Source organism: Motacilla alba, chromosome 4 (assembly GCF_015832195.1).
Source record: "Motacilla alba alba isolate MOTALB_02 chromosome 4, Motacilla_alba_V1.0_pri, whole genome shotgun sequence".
Lineage (NCBI taxonomy): Eukaryota > Metazoa > Chordata > Aves > Passeriformes > Motacillidae > Motacilla > Motacilla alba.
The window spans coordinates 11,238,825-11,254,466 of NC_052019.1; the positions used below are offsets into that span (position 1 = coordinate 11,238,825).

Consider the following 15,642-nt stretch of genomic DNA (forward strand, 5'->3'; position numbering starts at 1 on the left):
GCAGCACTTCAAGTTTTCTTCCCCCTCAGGCTGCTTTTGGAGTAAGGAGTCTCACAAAGCTCAGCTGGGATATCCAAAAATATTTAAGGAGGTGGGGAAGCCTGTTTCTTCATTTAGTATTTCTTTAACAATAACATGGTGCAAAACATTACAAAATCTCTGAAAACAAGGCTACCTAGCATTCATCTAGGGCTACCAACATCTAGCATTCAGCAGGCAAAGCTAAGAGGATCCAACAGTGCAGTTAACATCCAGCAATGCCGTTTGTTTTGCTGTGGTGAAGCAGTAACAACATGGTGATGCCATTGGGAACAATGGCAATTACACAGCAAGCCACTTTAGCACTACTCTATCATTATAGCTTGATAATATGCAATCAAAACGTTATTAGCAATCATCACCAGCATCTATTATTCATTGCTCAGATCAAGCTAAGAACGGGAAGGCTGTATGCCTACCAGAACAGGACTCAGCCAGTCTAAGCACAGGGTTGGAAGGTAATTCCATGGCCATATAGTGCTGAGTCATCACTGCATAACTGTCAGCAATATTACCATCTCAGTTGTTCCACATATAAAATTGAATAATAATCATCATCTATATTTCCAATATTATTAATAATTAAACTCAGATAAGTACTATCATTCGTTTCATAGTGGTAACTAATTCAAAGTTAAGTATTAAATTTCCTAATCAAATAGTTTATATCTAAAGTTGCGGGCATTCAACAGATGCAAGCAGCTACCTGAGGTCATAAAATACATGCACCTACATATTTGTGGACAAACAGGTCCATAAAGCATATGAAAACACACTCAATCTAAATGGTCAGTTGGTTTCAGCTCCTTCATACTGTAAATATGCTGGATAAATATGTGTGTGAACTCTGACACAAACAGCTCTAGTATGTATCTTCAGTAATTTTAGTATTTGAATTCTCAGTTTTTTCAGTATGCTAATGAGCTCTAACATGACTACCAACCTGTATTCCCAATATGTACCACAGTCTGGAAACTCTAAAAGCAGACCTGAAAACAATCCTCTGTTCCTTCTCAAAAAGTTATTTTACTTTATATTCAAGCAGCAAACAATGTTATCTCTATTTATTTCCCTACTTGATTTTGAGTAAAATAATTATACTATTTACACCTTGACAATTACTTAATAAGCAAATTAGGAAAGCATCAGAAATAGCTGACTAAAGAAGCACAGTCTGGTATTTTTTAACTGCATACTTCCATCAGGATTTTGTCTTCACCCCTTTAGTGTAACCAGACATAGCTGTTACAAGTAAAAACCTTGTTAAGAATTTCATTACACAGTACTATTTTCCCTATTTATTCAACAATGAAAAACTCTAAGGTAATTCAAATTTAGGTCTCACAAGCCTTTTACCTGACTTATGTGAGCAGGCATAAGTTGCCTACACAAACTGACAATGCTCTGCAGAGGCACCAAAATGCATCACCAAAATCCACCCACACATCTCCTTCACGTAGAGTTCCCCCACCTAGACCTGTACCTCTGACTGGTGTTTTTCACCACCATTTGCATCACTTTTAAAAATCTGACTGCAGCTCCAAGGTCACCATGAACAAACAAGGATCACATGTACGCTATATTTTCTCATTCTTTGTTCCACTAAACAAGGGGGAAAAAATCCTTTTGAGTCATGGGAAAAAAGGAAAAAGATGAAGTGGAAATATGTTTTAGAAGATGAAAAACACAGTTTCAAGGAACAAAATAACTGATAAACACCAAGGTAGGTTAATATTTACTGACCAGAAAGAGAAATTGGGATATTAACACTAAAAAATTACCCTAGTCAGAATTGATCAGTTTATAAAACTAGTTTATTTTCACTTAGTGACTAAGTCACAGTGACTTAGACAATATGATTTCTGGTATTATCTAGCCAGGCAAGACAGGAACAAAAACACTGGGCCAATTCAGAAAATAACTGGAGGGGGTCTATTACCATTTGGTACAGGAACAGATTAATGGCATCTCTCCGCTAACAAAAAAAAAAAACCTGTATAATTTTTCACACCTGTTTTACAGCATATTTGTTTGATAAAAATAAGGAGAATGCAAAAGGGAATTAAACAAAAAAGTTGAAAAAAATATACACTATGCATTCTGGGCAGGCTGCCAATGTGAATACACCCCAGGTTCATCAGCAAACGTGGGTGAACACTGGTGAAGCTCCAACCATTTTACACCGGGAGAAACACAGAAGTCCCTTGACTGTAAAGGGACTTCAGCTTCATTCAGTTTTTTAGTACAAATAGTGAGCTACATCTCAACAGAGAGGGGCACTATTTGATACTTTTGCAATAGTTGGTCTGATTTGCACTTTTCCAGATCCAAGCACTTAGTAATTTTTCCAATTGGACAACTGTGTGTGTCTCTTCTACATCACAGAGGACAGAGGTGAAGGAAGGAGGTGAGCCCAGAACATATCCAGGCATGGATCACCTAGGCAGTAACCCCTGGCCCAAGTGCTCATCTTAAGCACTCACTTCCTTTCAGCTTTTCCATCCTGGTTTTAGAAACCACAGAAACACAGAATGGTTTGGCCTGGGTTGGAAGGAACCTGAAAGACCATCTAGTTCCAATCCCACTGCCATGGACATGGAACCTTCCACTGGACCAAGTGACTCAGAACCCATCCAGCCCATCTGGTCAAGAAGCCCCAGCCTTCATCCACATCCCTGGCTCAGAAGGTTCCGGCATCATCACATCAAGGAGTGAGCTCCCAGGGGCTCTCCTGACAAAGTGGACAGCCCAAGGCACCCTGATGCCCAGACCCTGGCTGGGCTGTGCCCTGTGAAATTGCAAGACATACCCAAGGAGAGTCCCCCAAGGTCCCATCCCTGCTGCACTAAAGCAGAGCCATGGGCACCCGGCACATCCCCAAAGCCTGACACCACTGAGAGCCCTGGGCACATCTGTGCCTAGCCCTTGGGGTGGGACCTGACCTGTGCCAGTACCAAAGCATCTGGTACATCTGTTCCTTGTAAGTAAAGAGGCACGATTTCCAGATGATGCACGCTAGTATCAATTTTATTTGAATGCAGTTCACACCAGTTCTTTACACCAGCTGTCAGCAAGGTCTGGATGACCTTGTTTTAAGTGTTTATGTTCTCCAAAGAAAGAAACATTATCTGAAGCCTGGTTTATGTTTATTTTAAAAGACCAAAGAATTTATTTTGAAGAATCCAACTGAAAATGCTTAAAAGACTATGATAGATACTCTGAAGTATGAATTGGAAAACTTGAAATATATTGCATATGTTGTATGGGCCACTGACAAATAACAGGAAAGCAGTGTGTGCTTACGCAGTTGGGAGTATCCAAACTGTCATTTGGTTGTCTTATTTGCACAAGATGTTGGACAAAAATTAAAACAGAAACAAATGTGTAATAAATTTTGCATCTTGTAAGTTTAAAGGATAGTTACAAAAGAACTGTCATAGCCCTAAAAAGGCCAATCTTGAGCCAATGCTAAGCAGTCTCCATTTGATTTTACTCTCCTTCCTGAATACCTCCTTCCTATGACTAGAATTTTCTAGAAACACCCTTATTCTGCATGGATCACTGGTCCTGGGCAGACTGAGCACTATTCAGACACTGGTATGACAACAAGCTATTGCAGAAGCGCTGTCACTGAAAAACCCCACACAGTTCAAACAATGCCACCTCTTCCAAAATAAGTAACAAGCCTCTTTTGCAGCATATCCTGGAAACAGACTTTTCCCACTCCCTATTCCCTTCCCAGTCCTTTTATTAGATTGTCTCTGTAAAGGTCCTTACACTCACAGCTGAAGGCCAAGTCCCCATACAAGCTCTTGGGACAGCATGAAGTTTGCAAGTATCTAAGCCAAGAGGTTTTAGATAAACTTCTTGTTTCTACACCCAAAGCTTATGAGCTACATTTGAATTTAACTCTCCTGTCATTTATTTCACTGCTAGAGATAACTGGCAAAACTAGCAGAGCAAATACTGGTGCAGTATCACATTTATTGATAACAGCAAAATATTTTTGCTTTTCAAGTGTACATGATAGGTCCAGCAAAAATTTGTGGTGGAAAATTTTGTGCAATCTCTGTACACACAGGCAACAAGCATATTGGTATCTTAATTCACAAGTATTATGGGAATAAGAATCAGTTTAGAAATTTATTTGGGTTACTATTTATTCTCAGTTGTCATAAAACACAATATAACCCACACTGCTGGTATACTTCACCCAGACAATCCTAACTGCTTCCAAAGCAGGATTATTTACTAACCTCAGTGCACTACTCAAGCAGCAAGACTTCCCAAAGGATGCATCCAAACACAGTAAGCATTTCAAACTTTTTTAGTAAGTTTGATACAGAATTTCTAGGAAAAGGAAAAACATGGCAACTTGCAAAGTAGCATCAAGAAATTACCTTATATTCTCCATCATTATTTGTTTCTACTGTTAAAACTCATTACAAACTCCACTTCAACAACAGGAAATGCATTCAAGAAAGAGAAGGAGTAGGAGCTGATGACAATCTGCATAATCTTACTACAATAGCATCAGTCAGCTACCAACACAACCCAGCAGCAGTCTGGGAAAGGAAGGGATGGATCTTTTCCAAGAATGGCAGGAGGGAAGGTGATAGAAAAAGCAGAGGACTTACCTCCACAAAGAGCTCTCCAGAACTTTTCCCATGTCAGTATGATAATACTTGGTAAGGATCAGGATCACCTAAAAGAAAATGAGAATAAATAGATTTAAATATGCAAACTGATGTAAGAAACAGAAACAGACATGGGCAGCATGATTTAGGGAAAAACAAAAGTGAGGCTTCTGAAAATCTGAACAGCATTTCACCTCATTTTTAACTCTTAAGAGTTTTGCTTTTTAGCCTGGCCTTTTTTATTTCTCTTTCTGGGAAGAGTGATTTCAGCACTTGAAGTTTTCTGCAAACCTGGTGACTGTGAAAGATTGCCCATTTCACATAAGCAGTGGAGTTGGAACTGTCATGTAAATAACACCACCACATGACATTCCTCAAGCAATCTTTAGGACTTTCTGATTAGGAAAAACCAACCTTGTTGCTAGTTTAAATTTAGGAGGCAACTCAACAGACACAATTATTTTTTTAATACAAAATGTTAAACAATGGTGATTAATTTTGATCATCCAGATTAAAAAAAAATCAGGAAAAAGAAAGAGCTCTGGCTTTCCTTACAAGATCAGCAATGCAACTTTCATAGCTATCACTTTTCATTTCTTGAAGAATCACTTTTTCCCCTTCATGAACCAGCTCTGGGCTCAGTAAATTACTCATCTACATTAGCAACAGCCAAAAAAATACACAAGAAAACTTCATCCACAAAACATCTTCATCCTGTGAAAATAGTCAGCAAGAAATATTTTCCCTCTGCTCAACACGTGACAAAATCACTGGTCAAATAATGTGAAGCACTAGTCCACAACCAGTGTATCAAGCTCAATACTATAGTTTATGTGTGGATCTTTTGCAGGTTTCTTTCACTTGCTGCCAGTCCGTATTAGTGGCTCTTAGAGCCACGTGCCCATGGCATCCCCAGAGAGGCAGAACAGGCTGGTCCCCTGCACAACTGGAGGCTTTCTTTAGTGGTCAACACCAGTCTCCAACAGCTGGGGCAAGCTGTTATTTAACTGGCACTGCTCTGCTCCGACCACCAGATGAAATCTACAGCAAACAGCGACTGTAGGTGTTCACTTGGATTATTCAGACAATTAAATATGCCAAGGATACATTTATGCTGCACTCCTTGTATACTGGAGATTGTGAGAGAGCAGCATTACAGGCTGAGGATGTTATGACATGGAAATAATGCAGTGTTTTACAGAACTGAGGTATAATACCAGTCTCAGCCAGGGTTAGCCAAACCCAATAAACTCACAACACATATTCCTGGATGTATATTGATATAAGCAAAAGTGGAAACAATCCATAATTCACAAGTAGCATTATTCACTCCTATTCTCAAAAGAGTCACAATCTACCAGATTGCTTTTTTGGAATTTGATTATTTATAATAAAATAATTAAAGGTTTGGCTTTAAAAAAGACAAGGAAAAAAAAAAAAAGGTTACTACAAGACTTACAAAGCAAAGGGAAAGAACCATTTCCCAAAGGAGAGTGTATCTTTGGATGAGATCCCTGGCTACAGCCCAAGCATGTTCTACCAGGTCAGCTATTTATTGTATTATCAGTGTCTTAACTGCAGCTTTTTCTGGTGCTTGCAGTTAAGAAGAAAAAGAAAGAAACTTCACTATTGGCAGCATCTATTGGGTCCAATTATTAAGGAAAAAGTTTCAGACTGTGCCTTTCCAAACAAGTATAATCCCTCTTAAGTCACAAAAACTGACCTGGAATTTGTTTTTTTAAGAGATACAAGAATGCATACTTGGTATATGAAAATAAAAAAGAAAATACCTAAAAATACAAAAGATTATACTTTCTTTTGTTCCATTTATGCAGAAATGGAGGTTGAATCCTGAACTTTCTTCATCCCTGTACATCCTAGAATTAACAATTTTAAAATTCAGATAATTTTCAGCAATGTGTGTTGGAACCATCCTGCTACAGGCTAAGCCCAGTGTTCCACTCCTGAATTAAACAGATTAAAATCACACACAGAAAATCCTGTGGGGTCATCCTCAGTCTACCTGCTTTGAGCATAACCTGTATGAATGCACCAACAAAGAACCTTCCAGAAAAGCCATTTTTGTAACTCAGCACCTGTCAGGAATGTTAAAGACTGCCAGGCTCATGGTACTGCTGGCTAGCTGCAGTTCATCTGGGCATGCACACACCAAACCAGAAAGCCACTGTTGTTCCACACACTTCAACTGAATGGCCTTCAGGTAACAGCAAACTGCAGCGGGGAGCAGCCAGAAGCAGTAAAACATATTCTTGATGCTGCAGGATTGGTGCTTTAAACTGAGTCAGAGCTCTGAAAAACAGATGACAGTACTTTCCAATCTGATTGGTAAACTCATGTAAAAATTTAAATACCTTATTTTGCATTTTGAAAGTGGAGAGAAAGACTTAGTAGGAAAAACCAAGCCATAAGAAGCCATCTCTGAACTCTCAAACAACATTAGCAGATTCCTGTCATGAATTAAGAAGTATGAGGCTGCTGAAGGGCTGACCATCACGTCAACTTTGCCAGTGGATTTCACCCCAGTATCTGAATAATGGAGGCCAGCTATTTAACAGATTTTACAGCACAGCCCTTTAGCCTGTGGGCATCTTTTCAGGAGATCCTGAAAACAGCATCCAGGCTGACCATAGTGGCAGTTTTTCTAAATTAAGAGATAGATCCAAAGAACAGAACAAATTATTTCACAGTGAAAGCATAAAGAATCTAGAGATCCTGAAGACCTACCTATCATTTTTAAGAGCAGAAGCCTGTTTCACTGATTTCATTTTAATGAGACTTGATAATTACGAGCATTTTACAGGCTGGATTGAAGCCAGTGGTCATACACATGGCTCTCCTAGTGGAAGTGCTTGGGTGGCCTGTGGCTTGGGAGAGGCACTGCAGAAACTGAGCAGTGATCAAGGATATGATTCTTAAACCAGCTCATACTACCATCAGTCATGGACAGTTACAACAAATTGAACTTTGTTCTGTTATTATTTTACAGCTAAAATAAATGCAGATGATGAAGGATAATTAGATTTTTTTTACTTAAAAAATATGATAAAAGTTGGATTTATAGGATTATCTAGAAATCTCCACTCTATCCAGACTTCCAGAGACTTGTGAAATCATTTTAAACCATTTAAACTTAATTTCACCCACAATTCTTTGAGTTCCCTCCCAGAGTATGACAATGGAGGTGAAAACAGTGATTACTGTTGTGTGCTAGGGACCTATGAATACCTGATGGTGCTTCTGGACAAAAATACTGAAAGGGAAAAAAAAAAAGTGAAAACTTTCAGCTTTTATCACAAAATTGATCCTCTATTACCTGCTTCTTTACCAAAGCCTTTGGTAAAGGCCTCTCCATAAAGCCAGTATTTCTGTCTGTGTGCCATGGTATGGAAGACAAATCCCTTAGGATTCTAAGAATCACATGCAATGTGCATTAGAAGTTTTTTTTCCATGGAAGAAATAACTAGCTCCAGTCACTTTCTCTTGTGTTGGGCCTTCATAAATTTCTCTACCTCATCCTTCCCCTCCTTTTTTGGTGGGGAGAGGGACAATGGGGTGCATGGATGGAATTTTGATCCTCCCACATCATTCCCCTGCTTCCATAACTTTGTTCCTGCCTGTGTGAATTCTCAGTAGTCACAGCTCAAAGCTCTTCTCCAAACAAAGGAGCTGAAGCAGTTTCGATCCAAAATCCTTTCTGGATATAGACCAGTCTTCAGGGGTGCACTGGCTTTTCAGTAAATGACAGACCAGGAAAACAAATGGAAAATTCCACAGATATTATTACCCATGAATAATGAAAGTTAGAATGATCTATGTTTATCCCCTCTCCTTTCCTGTTGCTCTCCTCTGAAAATGCTTTGCAGCAAGGCTGGGCTGAAAAGAGCACAACTTTACTTTACAAGACACAATGTGCTTTTAATCATTTCCTAATAAAATTTTGGCTTTAAGAAGCCCATTTTAATCCTCTCTTTTCATCACCATGTCAGCTAAGAGGGTTGAGAAGGGATAAAGGAATGAATTCTGGATCAATCACCTTTCCTGGTGTTCATATTTTATCTTTCTGTGGAGGATTTGCTAAGGTCCTTTTCTTTCTGATAAACATCGACTTTTGGAAAACTATTTTATTCTTCCCCCATGCTCCCTCCATGATGCTTTTTTTCTCATGTACCATTCTTAACAAAGATCTCTTTTTCTATCTACATGCAGATTCTTACAGATAAGGTTTTATTTGACCCCTGAAATTTGTGATTATAGGTCTGGGGTTTTTTTTTAATCTATTCAGAAGTTTCATAGCAAAAGTCTCATACTTGCAAATGCACATTTACAAGTATGATTGCAAGGTTTTGTCTTTTTTCAAGTTTTTAGACAGTGAGAACATGCTGTAAGTACTTCTGGGCAGCCAGAGCTACCAGGAAAATAAACTCCTCAGACAGATTCAAGTTTCTGAAAAGTTTTTTAGCATCTGCTTAATTTAATTCCTGTGAATGAACCCACTGAAATCCCGAGAAGTGTTTATGAGAGCCACTTAATACCCTGTATGACTGGAACATAAGCTGCTGTTTTGCTCAAGAACAGAGCCTCACTCACCTTTTCAGCTATTTAACTGTTCCACTGTACACCACAACTATTTTGGGGAGATCAAGAGGCTCTAGGCACATCCTATTAATTTTTCACTACCATCCCCTGTCATTCCTAAACTTTTTTGACACCTAATAATCAAAAAGCTCACTAACAAATTATAAGCAACCACCTACTGCTCCAATCCCTCAAGCCATTTCCACTTTTGCAGCAGCAGGCTCTTCAATCATCACGATAAGAGCAATGTTAATTTTCACATCTCTTATTTAAAACAAAGATTCTTAAGAGAGAAATATAATTCAGGAAATTATTAATATGAAGGTACATTACTTTAAGGCTATTATATGGACTAACTAACATACTACTATTAATAACTAAATCATAATTTGATACTGCTAGGAAAATTAAACAGAAAAAGGGCATTTAGGTTGACTCTGTTGCAGCACTATGATAAAAGGTAAAAAAGCAAACATTTAAACCATTACTTAAGCTATTAAGAATTCACTGTATAAGCTTCTACTCCTCTGTGGTAATAAAGTTCATAAAAGCAATACATGATTTAATATGAAATACTTAAAGAATTAGATTTCCATTTCTTCCAACTAAATTGTATTGGGAGACAAGAGAACTTACTGTGTATGAAGTCACTGACTCTACCAGTGCACTTGTATTAAACATTAGTAATAATTCCGTACAGTGAATTAATTCATAATTCAAAGTAAGACACAATAATGACTCAATTCCTGTTCTCTAACAGGTATTTCCATCCACAAGAGCTGAAAAAGTGCATAGTCTCAAAAGCAATGGTTGTGATTGCTTCCAGATTCAAAACCATTTTAAACGTAGCACTTCACACATTGACCCTGAAAACATTCATACAGAAAAGTAACTTTAAAATATCAAACAGATTTAATCCACTGTCTAGCACAGAACAGGATTATTCTCTGTTAGCTCTGTATAAACACAGGACAAAAAGACAACCTACTGCCTTCAGGAGCCTACAGTTCAAGCACAGAACACCAGAAGTCTTCAACACCATCACCCATTACCAGCCCATGCCAGATTTTCAACACAAGCATCTAAGAAAATTATGTTTCTGTGATGCCACTCCATATGTATGACACTGTATAATTATGGGTTTGGCTCCTCATTCCTCCCTTTCAATTCTAAAACAACTGACTAATTTCAATCCTATTTAACAAAGAAGTAGATAGCCATATGGCTGAAGCAGCCATATCAGTTTATACCACAACTCCAGGGCACAGATGCATCTGGAACAGCAATAAACAAAAAACTACCAAAAAATATAAGAATGGGGAAGGCATATAAATAAAGATGCTTCCTAAATATATTTTCCTATCTGCAGTAATTTGTAACTCGGGCAGCTGGGCTGCCACTGCAGTTGTTAGCGGCTGGCTGCTGGATAAGCACAGGTTTCTATGTGGTACTGCCTGAGCCACCCACACAAGAACAAAGATTCTTGTTATGTAACTGTTAATGATCAGTCCCCAAAAATCAAAACTTGTGCAGAACTGGTCAGCCAATGTGGACTGCTGCTACTTCAACATACTCACATTGCTGCTCCTTTCTAGAACCATTAGGTGCAAGTCCAAGATTTCTGGGCATGCTGAAGATGCAGAGCTTGCTCAAGCAAATGGGAGGCAACTCAGTCTGAATTGTTAGAATCAAATCTGCAGCTTTGGAAACTGTCTAACATTTTAACTAGTTGTTTAATTAAACTTCCTGTTCTTTTTCAAACAGCCCCAATGTCACCTCTGACACAAAAATCTCTGGTTTTCTGTCATTGCCTTTTACCACATAACCAGAGGAATTTTTATGTTTAAATATTTACCATAGCATTTGATAAGTTCTTAAAACCACATTTGCAAACATGCCAAGAGAATAAATTTCTAAAGCATGAAGCAAGAATATTTTTTCTTGTCTCTCTAGTCCCCTAATTGTGATTCTTTTTTAAATATGGACTAGCTTTATTTATCTTCCCTACTAATGTATTCTAAATTGAATTAGCAATCCTTCCTGCAGAACCAAATTTATTATGCGAATATTCTTTTTCATTCCCATGAAAATTCAAAAGGAAGCCAAGCTAACATCGAAAGATGGCATATGTAAAGCATCTTTAGTCTCTTCCAAACATTTCAAGAATTCAATATTATAAATAAGCTGTTTACCTTGATCATCACTATTATACAGCTATTCACTACCAGAAAAGAAAAATCAGATTTTAAGTGCAGTTTGTGAAATATTCCCAGTCTCTCATGTAGTGTTAAAGCCTAATAGTAATATATAAAAATTGAAACTGAGCTTCTAATCTGCATCACTAAATGCATTTTCAAGGCCAGAGCTTTTAAAAAAAATAAAAACATCTACATATAAAAATAATATGCTTTTTATTTAAAAAAATGAAATTATTATGCAAGACATATGGAAATAGCTATAGAGGAGGATACCGCAAGCTGGGCAGAGCATTCCTTTGATGCAGGGCTGTTTCATATTGGTTACTCTCCCTCACAGCTGCTCTGTCTTCACCACAACCACAGGATTAAGTATCATTGTACCAAATAACATCATATTTAGCAGAGGTTTCATCAACCTACAATGACCTCAAAATAACATTTAATTATCTCTGAAATGCCTAATGGTGATCAAATGAGACCTAATTGTCTATCACAAAAAGGCTTTATAAACACTGTACATGGAAGCGAGGACTTTGATACTTCATGCAGATCAAAGAACCACTCTGTTTAATATCCTTCTTCATCATGAATAAGGACTGAAATTTATATTGACTGAGTATTGTAGGTGCCTGAGTTTGTTCTGTATGAATGAGAAAGATAAACATAGAACATGGTCTACAGAGTGGAACATGGGCACACTCCTACCTGAAAGGACTTCTGCCAGGACAAACATGCTAAAGACTGAGGCAGTTCTGTTACAGTGACAGAGTGTTGCTGATTAATATTTCAGTCAGAAGACCAGAGACAAATCAGAGGCAGATGAAAAACTTTTTTCACACTTTTTGTGATGTGGAGCGCGTGTGTTGCACTAATCAGCATTTACATGGTCAGAGATACTTTAACTCTGCTTATTCCAAAGTCAAAATCAGGCCTGGAAAGGGAAAAAAAACCCCAAACAAATCAGTTGCCTAGTAAATCAGGAATAACCCAAAATAGAACTGGGGCTGATACTCCAGATACTGTCTAACAAAGTCCTCTAGTCCCCCAGCTTGATCACCTTTCCAGTGAGGAGTGCCTGGATGCCTCTCCAAACAAGCACCATACTCTCTGCAGCTTCACACAGGGATAGACAAGGCCCAACACCACCCACTTTTCCTGGGTGGAAGTTGGTCTCTCTAGGACTGCCTTTCATTTTAACTGTTTCATCTTACTTGTCCTGCTAAAATAATAAATTTCAGAAGTACTAACACACTACCCCTAGCGTAATGTGAGAGGGAACCATTCCCACTCAAATGCCAAGCCTGCCTGCTCCCCATGGCCCCATTCACAATAAATTTGGAACACCTCAAATGGCATTAACAGAATTCAGCTACTGTAAAATACTGGGAATAAACCCCTTTGAGAAGAAGGATGAAAGCACATTTATCTTCAGCATTATTCCTGAAGCAGCAGAACTTCATATCCGTGCCAATGGAAAGGGCGTAAAGGAGCAGAGGGAACATCCAAGTGGGTTAGGAGACTATTAGAAAGGGCTTGGGAGCAGTTGGGAAAATTGGTCAGGGGCCAAATACGTCAAAGAAAACATTGGAAGCGACTGAGGGAGTGCTGGAAAGTTCTCCACATTCAGTCTGAAGCCAAACCAGGAGATTTCCAATCTGTGAGCACTGAGTTTTTGCCAGCTTTTTGTATTTCCTCACCCAGCCTCTGCCCTAGGTGTCCATTACTTTAGGAGCCACGGGGACATAAAGAAGCAAAGTGGAATTATATAGCATTATCTGTGAAAAGGAACAGCTCTTTCAGCACATCATTTTGGATCCCACTTGTCATACAGACACCGTGCTTCAGTTTAACCACTATGAAGTATAATAACATAATAACTCATCTTTGAGCCAGGTTTCAAATTAGCCTCGCATTCCACTCTTAAACCTCTAATACATTTTAAATGACCCTCAGATCAAGTAGATACAAGCAGGGAAAGATTGTAGGCCCTGATAAATGAGATCTATATTTCTTTATTTACTCCAGTAAAGGCTTAGGTATTCAACAGATTCTTTAGAGACAATTTTTGTATGTCAGCATTTAATTGGCTGTAACTAGAGCTGCAAAGCAGTTTCAGTCATAAACCCTTGATGTGAAATTCTCCCCCTTAAAGACTGATGTTTTTCATGGCTGGTCTCTCCCTGTGATCATAGATTGTTTTAGAAATATGCTAAGTACTACTTTCTTCATGTTATGAGCACTACTGCTTTCTGTCTTCATGGATTTAAGGATAGATCCAATAGTTAAGCAGTACAAGAAGTGGAAGGAAAATATTTTAAATTCATGCCTAGAACTCTTCTGAACACTCATCTCTACACTTACACCTTCTCGTGGCTGTTTTCTGTAGAAATGTGGTAATTTCAGTCTTCTTGCACCTCCCTAACATAATGTTTATTTTACAGTTGAGAAATGGAGACAGATGTATCACCCTGGTTTATCCCAACTTAAGGATAGGAAGAGAGATACTTCTAGAGATCAGTTTTGCCAATCTAGATGTAACAGTTCTTTGGAAGTACTTAGTTTCCTAGTGATTTATCATACTGAGGACCTACACTTCCAGCTTGACCCTCTCAGAAAGACTGGATGAATCCCTGTCTAAATAACCTGCAAGAGAAGTCCAAGCAGAACAAGAAAACACCATATGAAGTGAGAACAAACTGAGAAGCAGGATCAATAGACACATCTAAATTCCATATGCCTAATCCCAAGCATCTTCTTTTCTGATCCATGATGTTCCCAGACCCAATTCCCACACCTCCCAAAAGCTTTCAGGGTCCCAAGACCCTTTTGCTTTGCACTCCTACCCACAACACACGTGGAGCCAGGAGGTCTGCAGCAGTTATGTGCTTCTGTACCACCAATATCCTGACACGCAACAGAAACTGTGCCAAAGAGGCAACATCTTCAATATAGGAATAATTATTTTATTCCCTTACCTCCTAAAAAAACAAAGGAAAGAGTTGAAGAAATTTGTAAAATTATATATATCACCTCAGAAGGTGCAGCGGAATAAATTTTTTAACTACTAAAAAACCCCATATTTCATTTCTTCAAAATGGTAGGCAAGATCATGATGTACTTAATTCCAAGGTTCTTTACAACAGAACTTTATACTATTAGACAGTTAAAACTTTTGTACAGCGTACATGACATTTCCTGTTGTCCTCCATTATCTTGAGCATCTCTCTGGAACTGCTATTTATTTTCCAATCATTTTTCCTAATGAGTTTGTTCTATATTTGAATTACAAATGCCTGTCTCTATTTATATTTTATTTCTGAAACTTAAGAGAATAGTCCTCTCTGTTTATCAGTCAACAGTCTTTTTCTTATTGAAATGAACTTATCCCAAAACAAAGAAAAAAGATCTGAACCTTTAAATTCTTGCAAATTGTTTTTCCTCAAGTTAGGGGTTTAACTGATGCCACGAAAGAAAGACAGTAATAGCCAGAGCTCAGAAGCTACAGTCCAAAACCAATGGCAGCTTTTCAGCTCAATGTTGTTCAGCAAATGGATGTTATCGTTGCTCCCTCCTCCCCCTTCCATACCCATGCATTTACTCAGAGTCTGACCCAAAGTCTGAACCAATTAGAAACTGGATTAAGCCCATTCTAAACACAGGACAAATAAATCAGGTCTTGAAATTTCTTACATGAAGAGAAGGATCCAGTTTTGATGAAACCGGTATTTGCAAGTCTCACACAGTCTGTGCACAGGAAAAACAACCACATTGTATTTTCCACTAAATGCATCTAATTGTACAAATTTCTGACTTTAAATGTCAAGTTATAATGGACATGAGACTACTGCAAGAGAATAGCTAGAGCTAAACTTAAAGATGCAAGCTTTTTCACCACACAGTGTGAATTTACACTGCCAGAGGTATCTCTAAATAGACATTTCTTGAAGTAAAGTTCACACACAATGTACAAGAGAAGGCAAGCAGAAGTAACTACTGGAAATTACCTCAGACCTATTATGCCAATCCCAGATCAACTCCACACACTCGTTGTTTGTTTTTTTTTTTTAATACTGTATTTTGCAATAATTTTATACGATTGGAGGCCACAGGGAAAATGCATCAGCTCTATGTCTAAAACAACATTCAATTACTTTCATTTCCCCACTTTGGAA

The 15,642-nt window shown here is 38.2% G+C and overlaps 1 protein-coding gene across 9 annotated transcripts in view; it reads right to left on the bottom strand.

The window, feature by feature from the left end:
- SORCS2 (sortilin related VPS10 domain containing receptor 2) overlaps positions 1-15,642 on the bottom strand; it is a 538,926-nt gene that overhangs the window by 358,732 nt on the left and 164,552 nt on the right. For all 9 annotated transcript variants that reach the window (XM_038134561.1, XM_038134560.1, XM_038134557.1 and 6 more), the window contains exon 2: positions 4,677-4,744. In XM_038134561.1, the coding sequence (XP_037990489.1) occupies positions 4,677-4,744 (68 nt within the window). The remainder of the gene's footprint in view (positions 1-4,676; positions 4,745-15,642) is intronic.